The 21928-nt window shown below is 56.0% G+C and overlaps 2 protein-coding genes across 2 annotated transcripts; one reads left to right on the forward strand and one right to left on the reverse strand.

Annotated features, from left to right (window-relative positions):
- The first annotated feature begins 312 nt into the window (after positions 1-312).
- GUCA1B (guanylate cyclase activator 1B) lies at positions 313-5531 on the forward strand. Its single transcript, XM_071449974.1, has 4 exons — positions 313-700; positions 1858-2007; positions 2838-2952; positions 3493-5531. Exons 1-4 carry the CDS (start codon positions 497-499, stop codon positions 3618-3620), a joined length of 597 nt encoding a protein of 198 aa, XP_071306075.1. The 5' UTR covers positions 313-496; the 3' UTR covers positions 3621-5531.
- Positions 5532-9319: 3788 nt separating this feature from the next.
- Positions 9320-12594, reverse strand: GUCA1A (guanylate cyclase activator 1A). Its single transcript, XM_071450093.1, has 4 exons — positions 12397-12594; positions 10246-10395; positions 9693-9783; positions 9320-9480 (listed from the first exon to the last, which is right to left on the reverse strand). Exons 1-4 carry the CDS (start codon positions 12592-12594, stop codon positions 9320-9322), a joined length of 600 nt encoding a protein of 199 aa, XP_071306194.1.
- Between the last annotated feature and the right edge of the window lie 9334 nt (positions 12595-21928).

Genomic DNA, 21928 nt, shown 5'->3' on the forward strand with positions numbered 1-21928 from the left:
GCACAGATCGATGTTCCTTCCCCTATAATCCCCTTTTTCCCTAGAAAACTCTGCAGGACAGAGAGTGGGGCTGTGTGCTGTGTGTACAGGCAACCTCTGCTCCCAAATTCTTTGACAGGGAGGCATTAATGTGCAGAAAGACCCTGAGCCCCTGGAGTTTGCTTCTAAATAGGGCACAGCTCAGAACATCTGAAGGTCTCTGGGGCTCATGGTTGGGAATCTCCTAATGATCTTTAGTTATTTTTATCCGTGCCCAGTGCTCAGTGCTCCGGGGCACAGGAGCCACTCTGAGATCTCCTGGGGAGTGCACGGAGCTGCCAGCAGCTGGGCAGGGGGGAGGAACAGAAAATAAAGCACAGAAAAGGGAAGGTGACATAGCAAGACACAGCACTAACATCAGAGGAAGGCACGGGACAGAGAGAAGAAAAAGAACAAAGGACTTTGGCAGGGTTTTTCTTCTTTTCCTTCTGTTTTTAATCCTGCTTTCCTGAGGAAAATGGGGCAGCAGTTCACCAATGCTGAAGGGGAGCAAGGAGAGATTGATGTTGCAGAGCTGCAGGAATGGTACAAGAAGTTTGTGGTGGAATGTCCCAGTGGGACCCTCTTCATGCACGAGTTCAAGAGGTTCTTCGGGGTCCAGGACAACCAGGAAGCAGCAGAGTATGTGGAGAACATGTTCAGGGCTTTTGACAAGAATGGGGTAAGTGCTGAGAGGGTTCTATGCTCATTTATTTCTCTATATTATATATATAACATCCCCCAGTGAGGGCAGGAGAAGGAGCACAGGCTGGCCTGGATTTATCTCCTCAAATCTCCACCTAAATTAAGGTCAGAATGTCCCCTTAAGGGACTAAGGGTGGATTAAAAAGTTGAAACTTAGGAGGCAGTCACACTTTGAGGCCCTCAAATAGCCAAGGCTCCCACATGGCAAAAATATTTCTGTGTTGAGATAGAGGGGAAATTACAGTGCAGGAAAATCCCACCCAGGCTTGTTCTGTGTTGGAGGAAGTGTCTGTAGCAGGTACGAGCAGGTGGTTTTTGTAATAAAATATTGATTTTATCTTCGCTTCCCAAAAGCAGAGGAGTGCTGAACAATTCAGACATTCTGGGTTCGATTCCCTTTGCCACATTTGCCATGGGACACCTGGGGAAAGTGGGATTTGTGTTCAGCCACAGCCCCTGCATCCCTGCCCTGCTGCCTGGCATGCTTTGGGTTCTCAGCTGCCCTGGCTGGGCAGCACTTGCCAATGGGTAAATTATTCTTTTCCTGAAGCTCCTGATGATATTCCAGCTGTGGGGATGTTCGTTCCTTGTATGAATACAGGAAAAGGGGACTCAGGCTCTTCATCCCTGATCAACTCATCTCCCTGAAGCTCCCTTTGAAAACAGGGTCAAAACCTCATGGAAGTGGCAGCAAAAGTCACTTTGTGGGAAAGGGCTTAAAAAGGCCCTGGAAGATGTTGGCAGGTCAGGCTAGTCTCAGAATTCCAAGTTGTGAAAAACCAAATTCCCGCAAAAAATGAAAGGTTCAGATCCCAAATTCCGTTATGAAAGCTGTGGGGAAAAGGCAGCAGAGCAAACTGTGCATAAAAGATGAAGTCCCACTCCTAATTTACAGGAGTTTTCCTGACAGGACAGACACTCTGGTTTTGGGGGGTTGCAGGATGGGGAGGAGGAGCCCAGCCTGGCTGCAGCTCCTGAGCTGCCACAAACCCTCCTCAGAGTGCCAAGCAAGCACCTGTCCCTGCCCTGTCCTCCTGGCAGCTCCAGCCAGGCTTTCTGGGAGCTGTAAAGCACTTTTCCATCAGCTCTCTGCCCAGCCAAGCGTACCCAGCTGCTGCTTCTGTGTTGGCACAGGACAACACCATTGATTTCCTGGAATATGTGGCTGCCTTGAACCTGGTTTTAAGGGGGAAGCTGGAGCACAAGCTGAGGTGGACGTTCAAAGTGTATGACAAGGATGGGAACGGCTGCATAGACAAACCTGAGCTGCTGGAAATCGTTGAGGTAGGTGGGCATTGCCCAATCCCTTCTTTCAGCAATCCCTGCTCTGTGGCAACGCTCTGAGCTGTGTGCAATGGGGTTTGTGGCAATGGGGTTTGTGGCAATGGGGTTCCAAGGGTGCTGTGGGGCTGAGCAGGCCCCCAGGTACCTGTGCTCCTGGGGCTGGGGGGCACTGCTCATCCCCATGAGCATCCCAGGATGTGCAATGCCCCTCCTGGGGTGGCAGGGCTCTGGGCAGGCAGGTGAGCAGCTGGGAAAGCAGGGCAGCCTGACTGCAGGGCCACCTCCCTCTGCAGTTTTGAGGTCAGCCAAGAAGTGCCCAGAACTGTGAGGCCACTGCTAATCCTCTCTGTGGGAAGGGTTGACACAAAACCCTTCAACCTGAGCAGCAAAGGTAACCATGGACAGGTGGTGCCATGGCAGGGGGAGATGCAGGCTGAGCCTTTCCCTGGCAAAGGGGCAGAAACTGTGCCTCAAAACATGAGCTGAGCCAGGCCTGATCTGCAGCCTGGGCACTGCTTCCCCAGGGCTGGGCAGTCCAGGTGTGCCAGCAAAGTCTCCCACTCAAGGCCTGGGAAATTCTCACTTTGTTCTCTGCCAGGGAGCCCTGAGCTCTGCCCAGTGTGTGTAAGCAGAGCAGGAGGGCAGCAGCCTCACAGAGCACATGGGGCCATTAATGTGCAGCCACGAGGTCAGGGGTTCCCTTCCAGATCGGAGCTGCTGTTAGGGGCAGATCTTTCCAGAAAGGTTCAACCTTAGAGAAAGGCCTCCACAGCCACGGGGTGCCAGAGAGCTCAGTGCTTTCATTGCCCTGACCTGGGAGCTGCTTTCAGTCCATCTACAGGCTGAAGAGGGTGTGCTGGTCGGACGTGGAGGACAGGACCCCGCTGCTGACCCCGGAGGAGGTGGTGGACAGGATATTCCAGCTGGTGGATGAGAACGGGGACGGTGAGTGATGCCCAGGCTGCATTCCTGAGAGCTCACCCGAGCTGGGCTGGCCACAGATCACTGGGCTCTCTTGTGTTCTCACAATGGACAGCTGGGCTTGGTTCTGCTCCGTTCCACAGAGCCAAAAGTCTCTTGGTGGAGCTGGTGAAATCCTTTTTGTTGTTATTTTAATGTACAACACAGAGGAGTCACTGCTGGGGCAGCTTTGGTGCCATCAGGTCCCATCCTCTGGCAGGTCCCAGTCCCAGCACCAGGAGCTGGCTGAAGACACTGGTTCCAGTCAGGCTGGGCCTTGCAGGACCTGGCTGGGTCCTGGAAGGGCCTGGGTGAGGCCCTGCAGCATCCAGAGTGTCCCGTTGGGATGGGGCAGGGGGAACGGGCTGGGTCACAGCCCCTGAGCTTCTCCTTCAGCTGCAGAGCTGGGGGATCCCCCGAGATGGAGTCTGATTAGCATTCGATCTGTGCCTGGGTGGAACCTGCCTCCTCCTCCTCCTCCTCCTCCCTTATCCCTTATCTGCCTGTCCCTGCTCCCGCCCACAGGGCAGCTGTCCCTGGACGAGTTCATTGACGGGGCCAGGAAGGACAAGTGGGTGATGAAGATGTTGCAAATGGACGTGAACCCCGGGGGATGGATCACGGAGCAGAGGAGGAAGAGTGCTTTGTTCTGAGAGGATGCGGCTCTGGCGAGTCCCGAGCGTGACCCTTCCTCCCTCCAGCCTGGTAACGACTTTCCTTTTGAATTCCATCTCAGCATCGATGAAAACCCGAGTGGTTTAAGGAGTCATCTCTGATGTAAAACCCAAAGAGCACTGCAGGTACCCAGGGACTGTTTCTGGCCCATGAATAAGTCTTGCTGTGTACACAGTCCCGTGTTTGCCAGCTCTGCTTTTTGGTTACACCCCAAGGAGCAAACTCTGGTGTTTTCCTGCAGCAGGGTTTGGGGCTGGCAGCGGGGATGGAGCCTGGTGCTGTCCCAGAGCAGCCTGGTGCTGTCCTGGCTCCCTCCTGCAGGGCAGCACAGCAGCTGTGGGATGCTCGGGGGTCTCTGTGTGTGTTCTGTAGCCTTTACTGCTGCTCGTGTGCAACAAAACCCCACCAGAAATGAGAGCTGGGTCTGAGCAGTGGCCAGGACAGCACACAGAGCTGAGGAACAACCTCAGGGCTGGGCAGGAGCAGCAGCAGCTCCTTCCTGCCTGCCCAGAGGCCCGGGGGCTGAGGGATGCTGGCTCCAAACTCTGGCATTTCCCAGCCCCACTCAGAGCACAGAACAGCCCAGGGGGACTCAGCTCCTTCCAGCCCCTGGCTCTGGGGAATCCTCACTGGAGCTGCTCCTCCTGCCCTGGGAGAGGGGATGAGCCCAGGGAGCTCTGGGATTTTCGCTGCACTGGGAGAGGTTTGGTGTGGGAGCAGAGATGAGGGAAGAGCAGGGTTGTGCTTGGCAGTGTCTCTGCAATGGGAGGATTTGTGCTGCTCCATTGGCAGGACCACAGAATCAGAAACCATGGGTGGTTTGGGTTGGGAGGAACCTGAAAACTCCTCGATTTCCAACCCCCTGCCCTGGGCAGGGATGCCACATCAGATTGCCCCAAGCCCTGTCCAAACTGGCCTTGAAAAGTGGAAAAAGTCACAAAATTTGCAGTACAGTGGTTTTACACTGGACTTAATTTAGCCCCACACTGCAGATTTAGAATTTGCACAAGTTGCAGGCTGAGCTCTGCTGTTCTAACCCGTGTTTCTACATAGATGTGTGTGGGAAAAGAACTTGGGTTGCATCAATATTTTGGTTCACCTTTATTGGATTTACTGGTTCATTCAAAAGAAGAAAACCCCCAGGAAAATAACATGAGCTTGTCTGTTCCATTTGAATTTTCCTATGGGATCAGTGGGCCAGGTCATACCAATGAAAAGATTTACAACCCCTTTTTTGTGGCCTTTAATTAGGACTGTAGTAGCTGTCATTAGCTGATTAGTGTGCTGGTTTGTGGTCTTGTCAGTTTACCCAGTGTTTGAATTCCATGGGGAAGTGCTCAGGATTAGACACAATCAGTGCAGGAGTTCAGATTGTGCACATTTCCACTTTGAAATAGCCTTTCTATGAGTTCTCTGTAAATACTGAGCAGTTTGTGCTGTGCTGACTTATCAGGGCTGATTAGACTTGTGCTTTCTGCTGCTCTGAGGCAGCTGCTCAAAGCTCTCTCTGGTCAATAGTTTATCAGCTCGAGATCTGAGAGAAAAATCTGACTTCTGACTTGAGAGCCTGGATGAAAACATTCACATTTATTGATTTTCCAGCTTGTGAAAAAATGTTTTCATTGCGGGGTACAAATCTCTAAGAATTCCTTACATTTCATCATCTCAAGCCAGGTAACACCCCCTGCTCCTTGCCTGGATTTAGAGAGGCTGTTTAGTTCATAGAATTGCATTTTGCTGCTTCACTGAAATGCTTCAAATTCTGCAATTCTGCTCACCCGGCCAGGCCAGGCTCTGCAGGGGCTGTCTGGGGACCCAGCAGCCCTCCCTGGTGAGCACCTGTACAGATGTTGGTAGGAGTTTTGTAAAACACGACTTGAATAAAGAAATATTTATTAAAAGCCTTTGTTTTGTAGTGTCTGTTTGTTAATTAGGTGAAGAGCTGTGTAAGCACCTGAGTGAAACTGCAGCCTGTGCGTGTGAGATATTGAATTTAGGGGAGGAGCTGCTGGGTAAGACAGAGATAAGGCAGAGATGACGATGCTGTTGCAGGGGCAGGGTTGGGAAGGAGCCTCTCGTGTTTAACTTCGTGTGATGACAGCAAAACCCGTGAGAGTGGGATTAAAAACACGACGTTTCTCAAAGGGAACAGGAGTTTAAAATAGAGAGAGCTGGGTGCTGCAGCGAGATGCGCGACCCTGCGGGACTGGAGCAGGGCAGGAGCTGCTCTGAGCCCCGCGCAGGGCTGGGATGGAGCTGCAGGGGCTGTGCCGGTGTCAGAGCTGGCACAACCCATGGAAAATCGTTCCTCTTACCGGTTGTGTAATCTTTGGCGGAGAAACGGCCAGGTGCTATTTTAAAGCCCTGATCTCTGCGGCCCCATCAGCGCTCGCCGGGCTGTTGGTGGCAGCATCTGCATAATCCCATTGCCAGACTTAGGGCCCGCTCCAATTGGATTGCACTGATCCGATTTCTCTCTGCTCTAAACGGGGAAGCGGGAGGGCTCGGAAAAGGCAAATGCCACCTGACGTTTCTGGGCTGCCATCTGCTCCGTGCCCTGCAGCAGGGCGGCAGCAAAGGTGGAATAACCGGGCTGGAGAGCCGGAGCTGAGGCTGTGGTGAAGGGAAGAGGGAGCAGGAGCCGAGGAGGCACCACAGCCTGAAACAGCCCGGGAGCGGCAGCCCTGGCAGAGGCTGAGCAGCAGCGACGGGCGGCTGAGAGGAGCGAGGATCCCTGCCCTGCTCTGGGGGCCGGGGCGGCTCCCGGGCTCGGGCTTTGTGCCCAGGTCACTCCCGGAGCACCTGTGGGCAGGTTCCCTTGGGAAATGTCCCGTGCAAGGCCAGAGTGACCTCCTGAGCCCGGTGCCGGTCACTGCAGGCACTGCCTGCGGCCTCACAGCGCTTTTCTTACGGCACCTGTGCCCAGCTGGGCCGTGGCAAAATTCCTTTCCTTTCTTTCCTCCCTTTCCTCCTCTTCCTCCCTTCCCTCCTTTATTTTCCTTTCTTTCTTCCCTTCCTGCCTTCCTGTCTGCTGTTCCCTCCTTTCTTTCCTTTCCTTTCTTTCTTTGCTGTCCTTCCTTTCCCTTTCCTTCCTTATCCTTTTTTTTTTTATTTTCTTCAAAGTTAAGCTCACCTCAGAAGCCTCGAGGGTGTCTCAAGAGCATCACCCTAAAAGACCCCGCCCTCGAGGCTGTTCTGGGGTCCCAGCAGCGCTGGAAAGGGAAAGGGAAAGGGGAGAGTCTGGCCGTGAATGGCTTCGGTGGCCTCGCCTCGCCTGTCGCATCACGCTGCGAGTGGCACGGGGCTGGTCTGGGGGCTTCGCTGGGTTCGGGGTCCCGGGGCTGTTTTAGGGGGTGTTCCCGGGGCTGGTCTGGGAGGTTCTCTCGGGTTTTGAGGGGTTCTCTCGGGTTTGGGGGTTTCTCTCGGGTTTTGGGGGGGTTCTCTCGGGTTTTGGGGGGTTCTATCGGGTTTTGGGGCTTTCTCTCGGGTTCGGGGTCCCGGGGCCGGTCCCGTTCCCGCTGCTCCCGGCGCGGCCCGCAGGGGGCGCTGCGGGACGGGAAACGGCGGGAGCGGGGGGGGCAAAAACCGGGATAGGAACGGGAACGGGAAAATGGGAACGGGATAACGGGGATGGGATAATGGGGACGGGATAACGGGAACGGGATAACGGGAACGGGATAACGGGATAATGGGAACGGGATAACGGGATAATGGGAACGGGATAATGGGAAACAGGATAATGGGATAATGGGAACAGGATAATGGGATAATGGGAACAGGATAATGGGATAATGGGGTGGAACGGGATAATGGGAACGGGGATGGGATAATGGAATGGGATGATGGGATAGTGGGATGGGATGGCATGGCATGGGACAGAGATGGGGACAGGGGTGGGACAGGGTGTGACCCCTTTTAGAACATCTTTGTCTTTCTAACCAGAGACCTGGCTGGTCAAAGGCGCTTCCTGCTGCCCCTTGGCACAGAGGGGAGCTCAGGGAAGCTCGGGCAGGGCTGAGGTGCCTGTGCCCAGGGAGGTGCTCAGGAAGCCCACGCTGAGCTCAGCTCCCTCCCTGTGCTGTGCGGGGCCAAAGGGCTCTGAGCTGTGTGCTGGTCACTGTGGGGAGCTGGTTCTGCTGCAAGAAGGGGTTACACTGCTGTATTGCACCAGGATCTGACATTACACTGTGAGCAACAGCTCAGCCCACCTCTAATGAGGGGCTGCAGCTGCTCCCTCTTGCAGGGCTCAGAGTGGACAGGTTGGCCATCAAGGGCTCCTGTCCAGGTGCTGTGGTTTGTGAGCCCCAGAACAACAATTGGTGAACTTGTGTGAGCCACTAAATCTGTGCTGCTGGAAACAGGAGGATTGATCGCAAGACAGAAGAAGCACGACCTGAAATGATATTGTAAAACATCTTTATTAGCTCACCATAGCACTGGAAGTACAAAAGCTTCCAGGTAAAACTCGGTCCAATGGAAAAGACACACAGGAAAAATGGCCAGGAAGCTGCTTATGAATTGCAAACACCCAGTGCTAAATAACAAAACTCTCAGCTGGGCGAGAAGTCCTTCCTGGTGTCCTGTGCTGCCTCACCAGGCCTGGGGTGTCCAGGGGTGAGGAGCTCCTGCAGGAGCAGCCAGGGCACAGCCTGGGCTGTTGGGGGCTGGCAGCCCTGCCCTGGCACGGGCCCTGCACAAAGGGTGCCAGGGCTGAGCCCCAGGGCACTGCCCTGATCCACCCTGAGCTCTGGGCCTGGCAGGAACCCCCAGGTGCTGCTCTGAGCTGGGTCTCACCCTCTGCAGCAGCTGCCCCCTCCTGAACCCACACAGACAGGGGGGTCAGAACCTCCTGGTGCCCTTTGCCAGGTGTGAACCAGGCAGGAACAGCCCCACAACAGGCAGGAACAGTCCTACAACAGGCAGGAACAGCCCTACAACAGGCAGGAACAGCCCCACAACAGGCAGGAACAGCCCTACAACAGGCAGGAACAGCCCTACAGCTCCTCATAGGCAGGAACAGCCCTACAGCTCCCTCTCGGGTTCCTGCACTGCTGATCCTGCTTGTCTGGAAGCACTTCCTTCCTTCCTTCCAGATGCTTCAGGGAGAAACATTTCCTTACAGTCCAGGGGGTTGTTAGAAAAAGGCACCATTCCATGTTTATAATGCTTTTAAACAAAGAAAAGCCACTGCGTTCACCCCTCTCCTTTTTCTAGCCTACAAATGTTTTAACTCACATTATCACTACTCTCTGCTGACCAAATAATGAGTGAAGGAAGGAGTGACCAGAACTGGAGACTGCTTGCTCTGGAAATTTCAATGGAAGGAGAAGGTTTGGATCTGCTTTTCCAGGACCCCTCTCACGGGGCCAAGTCCTGGGCAGCCCTGGCTGGGCCCCGCTGTGGGGTTTGGCCACGGCCTCGGTGGCAGTTTTGGGGTGTTCTCAGTGAGTTCTTGGCCTGCCCAGCCTCGTGCAGCACTGGCTGTCCCCTCTGTGAGCTGAGCAGCAGCGTCCAGAGGCCATCCCAGGTCCATGTGGGATGGACATTGTGGTATTTAGCTCTGCACCCCTCTCCTGCCGTGCCGGTGCCCGTGCTGAGGGCACAGTTCTGTCAGCAGGGAGTGCAGTCACAGCTGACCCAGTGACAGTGCCAGGGGAGGCCAAGAGAGCCCAGGGAGCTACTGGGCATCCTGGGCGTCCTGCCCGCCCTCGTGGGGGTTCTTGCCGTCGTTCTGGATCAGCCTCACGATGTGGGTCAGGTCCAGGCTGCGCGTCAGGATGTCCAGCAGCATCTCGTCCTTCTGCACGCCCTCCATGAACTCCTCCAGGGACAGCTCGCCTGCAGGGCACATCCACAAAGCTCTGTTACACCCCACAGCTCCCTGCACCCTGCAATGGGGGCTCAGCCCCTGCGCTGTGCCCCAAAGCCCAGCCCAGACCCACTGCAGATGGGGGCACAGGGAGCCACCCTCTGCCAGCTCTCCCACCCTGGTGCTCTGGAGTGCAGGGCAGGGAGGGCAGAGCAGGGGCAGTGCCCAGCGAGGGACTCACCGTCTCCGTTGATGTCGATTTTGTTGAACACCATGTCTGTGAACTCCTCTGCCGTCATCTTCTCGTTGCAGCGGTTGATGGATCGAATGGCCTGGGGGAGAGAGGGGCACAGGAGCTGCTGAGTGCTCTGCAGGTGTGGGCGGCCAGCAGAACAAGTGGCCAAATCAGCAGGCACAAAAGGCCAGATGCTTTTTCAGGGCTAAAACTTGTTTTCAGGCAGTTAGGCTTCAAAAGGAGTAAATCCTGTCTGAAAGGCTGGAGATTAAAATCACCTAAAAAGGCCATCAATGCTTCACAAGATTTACTGGGCATGCTGGGATAAGCCAGCAGCCATTCACCTCTGAAAACCCTTCGATTAAATTCAAGTGCTTATCTCAGCCCCAGTTTCAGTGCCCAGGGTTAAGGAAGCTGCCGGGGGAGCACAAGGGGCTCTGGAGGCAGAGCTGGCACAGGACAGCAGCAGCTTTGGGCAGCGTCTGTGGCTGACCATGGCGTTCATGGGCTGGAAGCTCCCTGCAGCCAGGGCAGGAATGGGGGAGCTGGCCCCACTCACTTTGATGATGTTCAGCAGCTCAGCCCGGTCGATGCAGCCATTGCCATCCACGTCATAGAGCTTGAAATACCACCTGAGCTTCTGGTCCACCTTCCCCTTCAGCACCAGGCTCAGAGCGGCCACATACTCCATGAAATCTATGTAGCCATCCTAAAAGCAGAAGGTTAGAAGCTGAGGTGAGGTTAAAAGCAGAGTCAGGCAATAAAGGATTATTTTGGACACTTCTGATGTTCCCCTGGAGCTGGTCCCCCCACTCTGAGACCGGGGGCTCGTGGAGTGCAGGGGTGAAAGCCAAGGTTCCACCTGAATCGGGGCAGGAATGTTGTAGAATGACAGAATTATAAAATCATAAAGGCTGGGAAAGGCCTCCAGATGACCAAGTCCAGCGTGGACCGTTAGGGGCTGGGACTGGCTGGGTGGATCAGGCTCAGGGACAGAGCTGGCCTGGCCTCAGGGAATTAACACCCAGGCATTAATTACCAGCCCAGAGCAGCAGCGGGGATTCAGAGGTCACAGAGGTTTATGCAGATGAGCCCTGATAAATTCCCCAGCCTCATCCTGCCTGCACACGCCTGCAGCTCCTTTCCCCTGCCTGGGGTCTCATTTCCAGAGGAGCGAACTCAGGAGTGACCCCAGCACGCTGCCGACACCTGGGGCTGGGAGGGTGCTCCCGTGTCCCTGTGCCATTGCTGTGCCTGCTCCACGTTTGGAGCACAAACACTTTTATCTTTGCCTCTGCTGCCGGGTGTTTGCCCAGCCCAGCTCGTGCCGTGGTTTGGGGTGCCCAGCTGGAGCCAGGGCGGTGGCACCGCTGCAGAGCTGCTGGCCTGAGCTCACAGGCACCCAAGTGCCCCCAGACGCTGCCTGTGGCACTCACAGCTCCCAGGAGGTTGTTAAAATGCCCACCCCAGAGCGTTCCCGTGGCCCTGGAAGGGATCCCTGCTGTGGTTTGTGGCGCTTCCCTGCAAGGGCTCCTGTGGATGTGGCGCTGGGGACACAGTTCAGGGGTGGCAGCTGGGCTCAGGGATCTCAGGGATTCCATGATTCCCACTACAGAGCATAAGCCAGGGTTGTGCCAGTGAACAAAGGCTCTGCCAGGACCTTGCAGAGATCATCTGCTTTATCCCACTGCTGCAGGAGCCAGATTAGGGACAAATAACTGCTAAGCCCCTTGCCAGCAGGATTTCCTGTGCATCAATTCCCTTTGCAGGCATGCATTCAAACACAGCAGTGAGCAAGGGAAAGGCCAAGGCACAAACCAAACACCTGAAGGATTTAGGGCCTGATTTGCATTTTTGTCAATGGGATTAATGCCACTTTAATGCCACTAAGCCCTTTGGGTTGCCATAAAATAGATTCTTCATCTCACAGGAGGTGCAATTTCAGGTCATTTGCAAGCAGAGGAGGATGCAGTTTCCTGTTGGAGACACAGAATCCATCTGCTTCCCAAAAATCTGCTCCGGGACTGCATTCCCAAAAATCTGCTCTGGGATTGCATTCCCAAAAATCTGCTCCAGGACTGCATTCCCAAATCCCTGCTCTGGCATTGTATTCCCAAAAATCTGCTCCAGGACTGCATTCCCAAATCCCTGCTCTGGCATTGTATTCCCAAAAATCTGCTCCAGGACTGCATTCCCAAATCCCTGCTCTGGCATTGTATTCCCAAAAATCTGCTCCAGGACTGCATTCCCAAATCCCAAAGCCTCTCCCCAGGGATTCCAAGCTCCTTATCCCATGCAATAAAATCAACCCCAGTGCAATCCATTCACAGTTTCCAGTTTCCCACAGCACAAGCAGCCCCAGCCCGTGCTGGGGACTCACTGAATGCAGCCCTTGTCCTCACAGCCACTGTCACAACACCCAATGTTTAAGGATTAAAGGGCACTTCATTTTAAAGGGATCAAAGACTGCCAGATAAACCCCCCCCTGTTTTAGAAGGAAAATATCAGTTCTGGGAGAAGCCTCAGTGTCCTTGCAGAGCAGGCAGAGGGTGAGGAGTTCCTGCTGGCATTTTTCACGTTCCAGAGCCGATTTTTCAATTGATGAGGCTGCAGTGAATCAGGCTGCACATACCCAGAGCAGGTTCTGCCTCCCTCCCACCCACCCAGCCAGCCCAGCCCTGCACAGCCCAGTGGGAAGGACAATATTTACCTTATTAAAGTCAAACGTCTCAAACATTTGCTCAACGTATTTGTTCGCTGCCGGACTCAGGTTTTTCAAGCCAAAAAACTGTTTGAACTCGTAGAGGGTGAGCTGGCCAGAAGGACACTCTGTCATGAACTTCTTGTACCACTGGTGGCACTCGGTGGTGCTCAGCTCCTCCACGGTTTTCCCGTCCATGTTCCCCATCTCCACACCAACTGCTGGGCCCTTTGCGGCCAAGAACGGAGCGTTTGTGGGATTTACGGAAAAAAAAAAGTCTCAAAATTCTGCTTCTTGCCTTTGAAGCCCAGGTGCCCCCAGCAGTGCAGGGTCAGGGCATCAGGAAACCCCTGGTGCTGTACAGGTTCCAGCAGGGATGGACACGGGAGGCTCCTCTTCCCGGGGAAACCCAAAAGCACAAAACCCTCCTTGCAGGGAAGGGGACATTTAAATACCCAGCAAATCCCTCCCCAGCCAATGAGGCTCGGAGGGGTGGTGGGCTCCTGCCAGGCATTAAGAGTTCAGGTTAAAATAGAAAAGAGGTAAAATGGGGAAGTCTTGCAGATTACAGGCCCAGCAGGAGATTAGGAGGGTGGAATTTTCTCTGTGATGAGCTAATCTCTTAATCCACTTCATTTATCATTTGGGGGGGGCTGGTGTCACACGAGCAACAACTTTTGGACCAGAACTAGAGTAAGAAAAATGAGAGAAAACCACTCTGAATCCTCTGTACTGTTTCTGCTCTTTGCTTTCCCTTCACCTCACTCTGCCAGGGGATTCCAGAGGGGCTCCAGGGCCTGGAGCTCAGGGAGGGGGAAGAGACACGGCAGGAGGGTAAATTTGGTCTGAGGAGACAAATATAGAAACGTAATTGCTTTGAATGGTAGAGGTTTAAGTCTGCTTTAGTTGCAGACAGCAGGAAGGGGAAGGGCCCTCTCCCCCCAGCTCCAGGGGCCCTGTGTCCAGTCTTGCTGCTGCTAATTGAGTGGTTTTTCCTCAAAGTTGTCCCCAGCTCCGCTCACCCCAGCAGTGTGTCCTGGCTGCTGCTCTACAAACTCAGTGCAGTTAAATGCAGCTTCAATTTTCACCTGTGATGGATTACCCTGCAAAATTCTCCATGTAAACACAACCAAATCCAGCGTTGTTTTCACTTTGACACACAGCATTCTGAGAAGCACTCGGGAATAAAATCCCAGAAAGCACCATGGGCCAGATCCTGGGCTGGAAGTGAAAGGTGTGAGTCCAGGGTGTCCCACAGAGTCGGTCCATAACACACATTTAATATGTAACTGCAGTTATCTAACAAGTAACAGAGGCCAGTATTGCTTCTGCACCTCCGTAAATTAGGAATAACTCTGCTAAAAAAAGCAGCATTACACAATCAACAACCACTCATGGAAAAGGAATTAAGCTGAGGAACACTAATTGGATGTGCTAATTCCGTACTGGCCCCCGGGCCCCTGTTGAGCCAGGTGAGCCTGCAGGGGTGCCCTGAGCCCGGCCCAGGCTGGGCTGAGCCAGGTGAGCTGGGCTGGGGGGGCTGGCAGTGCCTGTGCTGGGACACCCCCGCAGCAGGAAAGGACACGACAGCATGGGCAGGGCTGCAGAGCAAAATCCACTGCATATTTCCCTGGGGAGCAGCGGCAGAGCCTCCCCACCCAGCCCAGCTGCCCTGCCCGTGGCTCTCACAGCGATGGGACACGGTGCCCATGGGTGTCACACTGATGGGACACTGCTGACACCCATGGGACACTGCTCATACCCATGGGACACTGCTCACACCCATGGGACATACACACAGTGCCCATGGATATCACACCGAGGGGACACTGCTCACACCCATGGGTATCACACTGATGGGTCACTGCTCACACCCATGGGTGCCACACTGATGGGACACTGCTCACACCCATGGGACACTGCTCACACCCATGGGTGCCACACTGATGGGACACTGCTCACACTGATGGGACACTGCTCACACCCATGGGACACTGCTCACACCAATGGGACACTGCTCACACCGATGGGACACACACGGTGCCCATGGCTCTCACACCAATGAGGGACACACGGTGCCATGGCACTCACACCATGGCACACTGTCCCCCTGTGCTCTCACACCATGGCACACTGTCACCCCGTGCTGTCACACCATGGCACACTGTCCCCCCATGCTCTCATACCACGGCACACTGTCCCCCCATGCTGTCACACCATGGCACACTGTCACCCCATGCTGTCTCAGGCCTTTATTGCCCCCTGGCCCACTGTCCCCCGTACTGTCCCAGCCCCTCTTGCCCCTGGCTGTCCCAGCTATGGCTTGGGGCCGTGGCAGGCTCCATGGCACACTGTCACCCTGTGCTCTCATACCATGGCACACTGTCCCCCTGTGCTCTCATACCATGGCACACTGTCACCCTGTGCTCTCACACCATGGCACACTGTCCCCCCATGCTCTCATACCACGGCACACTGTCCCCCCATGCTGTCACACCATGGCACACTGTCACCCCATGCTGTCACACCATGGCACACTGTCACCCCATGCTGTCTCAGGCCTTTATTGCCCCCTGGCCCGCTGTCCCCCGTGCTGTCCCAGCCCCTCTTGCCCCTGGCTGTCCCAGCTATGGCTTGGGGCCGTGGCAGGCTCTCCACTTGCGGATGTCGGTGCTGGGCACCCCCAGGCGCGCCCGGCCGTGCGCGGTGCCCTCCTGGAAGCGGAAGCCACAGAAGGGTTTCTGTGCCGTGCAGAACGGGGCCAGCGAGTTGGGCCAGCCTGGCCGGTAGAACACGAAGCGGAAGGAGCTGAGGGGACGGCCCCCGGTGTGCACAACCACGGGCACCAAGCGGGAGCCCAGGGGGGCGGCGGGGGGCGGCCGCTCCCTCGGCCTGGGGGGCGGCTGGGGGACCCCCGGGTTTGCCTTGGCCTCCTCCATTCCCTTGGCTCTCGTGGGCTTTGCCGGGGGCTTCTGGTGTTCCAGCCACCTGTGGAGGAAAAGAAGCAGAATGGCGTGAATTGTCCCTGGGCTCAGCACCCCCAGCAGGAGAGCCTGGGCAGCTCCTGCAGCGCAGTCGGGCAGGGTGAGTGCTGAGGGGTTGGCACATCCACAAATCTGAGCTGGTGCTGCTAAAAGAGAAAGGGACTTAAAGCCCAAATGATGCTCTGGAAATATGGAAGTGACTCTAAACAAATGCTGAGAGAATAGGAACGATGAGACACAAAGGACTTGATTCTCTCTTGGCTCTCTGTTAGAACAGTGATAAATGCCAGCAGCACACGCTCCTGGTGATGTCGGCAGCCACAGCCATGGCAAACCTGCCTCAAAAAGGGTTCAACACAATCTGAGCCAGCAGGACAAGCAGCGATGGCAGAACTGACAGTGCCCTTTGGGGCAGCAGCTCCGGGTGCCTCTGCAGGGACCCCACAGCTCCCTGAGCCCCCTCCTGCTCCGGGCATTGCTCTCAGTCAATCTCCACGTGGGTTTTCCCCCAGAAATGTGATGGATGCCTGCCCACACAGGGCACAAGGAGCAGGGAAAGAGCCCTGAGCCTTTGCAAGAGCCCTGTGCAGAGGAGGGGTGGGTGTGAGCCCCAGGACACACAGGGGTGACCCCAGGACACACAGGGGTGAGCTGTGAGCCCCAGGACACACAGGGGTGACCCCCAGGACACACAGGGGTGACCCCAGGACACACAGGGGTGACCCCAGGCTGCTGCAGGGCTCTGCTGGGCTGCAGACACATTTCCCCTGCTGTTACCTAAGCATGACTCAGTTATCTTGTTTTCATTGACGACACCTCTGTGCGAATGGAAACTGGCTCTTCCCTCAGCAATTAGCCACTCTGCTCCTGCCTGTCCTAAATAAATGCTTTGCTGTTTGCTTATTTTTAACCTTGTAAAGAGGTTTCCTACTTTCCGTGACGTGCTTGGTGCTATTTCTGTTCCCCGGCTCCTAAATCTATTAAGAAGGGGAATGCCTGCAAATTGTTTGGAAATCTCCTTAGAGCCTTTGAGGGGAATCACCAGATCCCTGCAGGTTCACCACCTCTTTCTGTCACTCATTTCTCCAGGGCAGATGCCTGGAAGGCTGGACCTCAGCTCACAGAGGTTATTCCAGCAGCTGCTGCCACGAGGGAGCCTCATTCCATTTCCCCAGGGGATAAAGTAATGGGATTTTGACTGCTGAACAGCAGATTTTATACCAGCACAGCCACCTCAGTGAAGTTTGTGCACCCCTGTTCTGGCCTTGGACTGTTCAGGAGCTGCTGTTTTCACACAGGTGAGTGCTGGCAGCTCCTGCCCCTTTGCCCTTTGGAGGAGACAGGCACACACAGGGCTGTGCCCGTGCACCCACCCAGCAGGAGCACTGCAGTCACGCATTTGGGGCGAGGAGGGGAGGCTGCAGCTGCCTTGGCAGCCCCATTGCCGAGTCATGCAGCTGCCTCCAGGATGAGCAGGGCCCTGCAGTCACTGAGTGCTGAGCTCTGGCTCTGCTCCTGCCCTGGGGCTGCCCCGCCGTTCCTGCTCCTCCTCTGCAGGGAGCTCAGGAGCTGCTCCTGCCCGGGTGGCTGCACCTGCCTGTGTGAGCCCTGTCCAGGAGGGAAGCACCAGCTCAAGGTCCAGCTGCTATTTATGGCTCCGAGCCTGAATGGAGAGTCCCACTAATCCTATTGCACCCATTCCTGCGTAGAGGGATCCCTAATCCCTCCCAAACTGCAGAGATCCCTAATCCCTCCCAAACTGCAGAGATCCATAATCCCTCCCAAACTGCAGAGATCCCTAATCCCTCCCAAACTGCAGAGATCCCTAATCCCTCCCAAACTGCAGAGATCCATAATCCCTCCCAAACTGCAGAGATCCCTAATCCCTCCCAAACTGCGCGCTGGCCATCGCAGCAAATCCCCCCGGCGGGTCCCAGGGAAAGGCTGCCTGGCAATCGGGGAAGGAGGAAGGGTTCAGAGGAAAACCTCCCTGGGGAGGAGCTCCCTGAGCAGCTACCAGAGCCTGGCTGGCAGTGCTGCCCACCCTGGAGCTGTCCCAGAGCCCAGAACTATCCCTGGAACCATCCTGAGCCATCCAGAGCCATCCAGAGCCCAGAACTATCCCTGGAACCATCCTGAGCCATCCAGAGCCATCCAGAGCTATCCCAGAGCCATCCAGAGTCATCCAGAGCCATCCCAGAGCCCAGAACTATCCCTGGAACCACCCAGAGCCATCTGGAGCAGCAGGGGTGTTTGCTCTGAGCTCTCAGCACCGGGGGGACACAGCCCCTGATGGCAGCAGCAGCAGGATTTGCACAGCAGGGATGGCATGGAGCCTCCCACTGACATCCCTGTGACCTGGTCACGCTCAGGCAAGGAGCTGCAGCCCCCAGGAAGGGGACAGGGTGGGACAGTGTCGCTGCTGCCCTGCTGTGAGCTGGGACACCCACCTGGGAGGTGCTGTCAGGAAGGAGGCCCTGAGGGTGGCCCTGTGTGGGCAGAGGCGGGAGCCAGCACTGCAGGGTGGCTGTCGGGGCACTGTGACCTCAGGGCCATTGTGACCCCGGGGTGTCACAGGGGGTGCACAGGAGCACACGGGGACAGGATTTCAGGATTTGCAGCCCTGGAGCTGCTGGTGCAGCTGGGGCTCTGCAGGGCTCTGCTGGCACTGCCGCCCCAGCTGCAGCAGGGCCCCCTGCCCACTGTTCCCCTGGCCCCAGGAGCTGTTTGCTGCTCTGAGGACACACCTGAGGGTTCTCCTCACGCCCCTTCCTCCTCCAGGCCCAGCCCAAGCTGCACAAACCCCTCTGACACCCACGAGCAGGAACCATCCACATCTGAGGGTGCAGCTCCTGCCCTGCTGTGAAAGCAGATTGTCCTGGGGTGTTTACCGTGTTGGGATCAAAGGCAGCCTCACACCGCGCTGTGTTACATCACAGCAGGGCTCACACAGCTCTTTCTGTGCCATAAAATCTGCTGGAGATCTTCCAAGTGCTTTCCTGAGCTCTGTGCCCAGCCCACCAGTCCCTTTGCTGAGTGGCCTCGATCACGCAGCAGTGGCAGGAGTGACAGTTGTCCTTCCTCAAAACCACAGCCCAGGCACCCAGCCTGGCACCTTTGCTGTGCCTCTGGAGCTGGCACTTCACAGCAGCCGCCGTGCCCAGCCTGCTGCTTGTGCTGCTGCTGCCCTCCGAGGGGAGGGCTGGGAGGTGGAGGGTGAAAACCAAACGTCTTTCGTCTGGAACACACAGATGGGAATGTGCACAGGAGCCCTGGCAGGGCTGTTCAGCACCTTGTGTTCTGTGCGATAATAAATTCACTCCGGGATCCCTGCATGCACTGAGGGTGATGTTTTCTGCCTGCCACCCAGGGCGAGGCAGGAGCAGAGCTGGGAGAGGCAGGGCTGGGATGTGGGGCAGGAGCAGAGCTGGGGGAGGCAGGGCTGGGATGTGGGGATGTGGGGGTGTGGGGGTGTGGGGATGTGGGGTGTGGGGATGTGGGGTGTGGGGTGTGGGGTATGGGGATGTGATGTATGGGGGTGTGGGGATGTGGGGTGTGGGGATATGGGGTGTGGGGTATGGGGTGTGGGGTGTGGGGCATGGGGATGTGATGTATGGGGGTGTGGGGATGTGGGGTGTGGGGATATGGGGTGTGGGGTATGGGGTATGGGGATGTGGGGTGTGGGATGTGGGATATGGGGTGTGGGGTGTGGGGCATGGGGATGTGATGTATGGGGGTGTGGGGATGTGGCACCCCCAGCCCCGGGGCCCAGGAGCACCCCAGCAGTGGCAGGGGCTGAGTCACCCCTGCTGCTCCCACCCCTTTGAAGTCTCCTTGCTGTAATGAGATTTTGTGGGACACCTTTGTGCACAAGCCCAGGCTCTCTCATTCCACAGGATTTTATTGGCTTGGCCGCTGCAGCTCTGTTCCTTTTTTTCTTTTTTTTTTTTTCTCCTAAAGAGAAATAAAATTTATTATATGTTGAAATAGCAAAGACTTAGCTGGCTTCTTGCTGTGCTGTTCCAGGCAGAACAAAATGTGACTGAATGCTCTCAGGAAAGCCAAAACAAAATTACAGAAGTAATATGTTGCTGCACTAAAATCGCTTTCTCTTGATAATTTCTGGTTTCCAGCTGTCAGGATGGGTTTCTTCAGTAGCAGCATCATCTTTGTATCCTTCTATGGTTTTATCAGCTTCAGCTCTTAGCAATCTGCTTTCTGACTGGCCAAAACCACAAGCAAACATTCCTGATCCACTGTCCAAGGAACCTGGCTGCACAGCTGCATGTACCCTCTGGAAATTGTACCCAGTTCTGCAGCCCAAGGTGCTCGGTGCCGTTACCAGCTCCTGAGAGCAGAACACCACCAGATTTACAGCCAGCGTGTTTCCAATAGCAGGGGCACCAGAGAGGCTCTGAATGAAGACTCCAGCTGGGAATCTCCACACGGTGCCAGCTGTGGTTCTGCTGGAGCAGGGATCCTGCACAAGGGGGGAGTTTTCCTCTGCAGCTCCAGGGCTGCTGGAGATGGGCCTGGGCTCCCTCTGGCCATGCAGGGCAGCAGAAGCTGCTCCTCTGGCAATGCACTGGGCAAAGGCTGCTCCTCTGGGAATGCAGGGCAGCAGAAGCTGCTCCTCTGGCAATGCACTGGCTGCTGTTTCCCAGTTTCCATCCCACCCCATCCCACCCCATCCCATCCCATCCCATCCCATCCCATCCCATCGATCCCATCCCACCCCATCCCATCCCATCCCATCCCATCCCACCCCACCCCATCCCATCCCATCCCATCCCATCCCATCCCATCCCATCCCATCCCATCCCATCCCATCCCATCCCATCCCATCCCATCCCATCCATCCCATCCCATCCCATCCCATCCCTGCAGGCAGGACAATCCCTTCTCCCCCAGCCCGCTACAGCCCTGCCGAGTGCCGGGGAGGCTCTCTGTGTGTCTGTCTGTCTGTGTGTCTGTGTGTCTGTATGTCTGTGTGTCTGTCTGTCTGTCTGTGTGTCTGTGTGTCTGTGTGTCTGTCTCTCTGTCTCTCTGTGTGTCTGTGTGTCTGTCTGTGTGTCTCTCTGTCTGTCTGTGTGTCTGTGTGTCTGTGTGTCTGTCTCTCTGTCTGTCTCTCTGTCTGTCTGTCTGTCTGTGTGTCTGTCTCTCTGTCTGTCTGTCTGTCTCTGTCTGTCTGTGTGTCTGTGTGCCTGCAGCGGCGTTCCCGTCCCGCAAGCAGCTCCCAAGATAACTGTCAGGACACGGCGCTAATTGCAGGGCTGGGCAGGCTCAGAGCCGGCCCTGCGGGAGCGGCCCCAGCCGGGCAGAGGCGCTCGGGCAGCGCCGCGGAGCCGCAGCCCCGCTGAAATCCCCCGAAAATCCCTTGGAGTGTCCGAGCTCCTCTACCGCGGCCACGGAATTGAATTTAACATTTTGGTTCTCCTTTTCCTGCCCCGTTTCCCGTTCATAATTCATTTTATTTAAATGCTGCCTTGTAGCTGTGCCACGATAAGACTTCTCTTTTGGAATTATTGTAGCAGTGCTCATTTTTCATTCATCACAGGGGATTTAATGTGTTGCTTTATTTTGTTCTTTAAAGTAAAAAAGGAGATGCTTTTCACAAGAAAAACATCATTTTAAAGTGATCAAGTAAGCGATATTTATCACTGAAAAAAAGACATCTATATTGTTTTGACTCTCAAAACTTGGTAGAGATAGAAAGAGGTGTAAGATGTTAACCTGAAGTTGGAAGCTGTGTTTCACAGCTAATGTTTTGACAACTATTTTGGGTTTAAAGTTCTCCAGAATCCCCTGCATTTATTAGTAGCCAATGTTACTCATTAACTCTCAATTTTTACTTGCAGGGCACAAAAAATTGCTAGAAATTTGCTTTTGTACCCAAAACTAGAAACGGTTTGGGGTCAATCCCATCGCCTTCAAGGTTTTGCATCCAAAGCACCCCGAGGCTTGGAGCATCCCGAGCTCACCGGGCGTTTCTGGCCTTGCCAAGGAAGCCGGGGCTCGGCAGGGACGGAGAAACACGGGAGGAAGGGCAAAGCCCTCGGGGGTTCGAGGGAGGGAGGTTTGGCATTGAGATTAGGGCACGGCTCCTCACCCACAGGGCGCCTGGGCAGCGCACCGGGCTCTCCGGAGCGCCCGGACCCGGGGCTCAGGCACCTCGGGGCGTCCTGCAGGGCCAGCACCCGCACCGGGACGGTCCCCGCCGGCCGCAGCGGCTCCCGGAGCCCCGGCTCCCGGTGCCAGCGGTGCCCTGCGAACCCCGGCTCCCGGTGCCCTGCGAACCCCGGCTCCCGGTGCCAGCGGGGCCCTCGGAGCCCCGGCTCCCGGTACCCTCCGAACCCCGGCTCCCGGTGCCCTGCGAACCCCGGCTCCCGGTGCCAGCGGGGCCCTCGGAGCCCCGATGCTGTCGGAGCCCCGGCTCCCGGCGCTCTCGGAGCGGGGACACCTGGCAGGGAGCGGGGGCACCTGGCGGGGAGAGGGGACACCTGGAGGATTGGGAACACCTGGCGGAGCGGGGGCACCTGGCGGAGCGGGGGCACCTG

Source organism: Agelaius tricolor, unplaced genomic scaffold, assembly GCF_023055355.1.
Source record: "Agelaius tricolor isolate 1412-34295 unplaced genomic scaffold, bAgeTri1.0.p SCAF_30, whole genome shotgun sequence".
NCBI lineage: Eukaryota > Metazoa > Chordata > Aves > Passeriformes > Icteridae > Agelaius > Agelaius tricolor.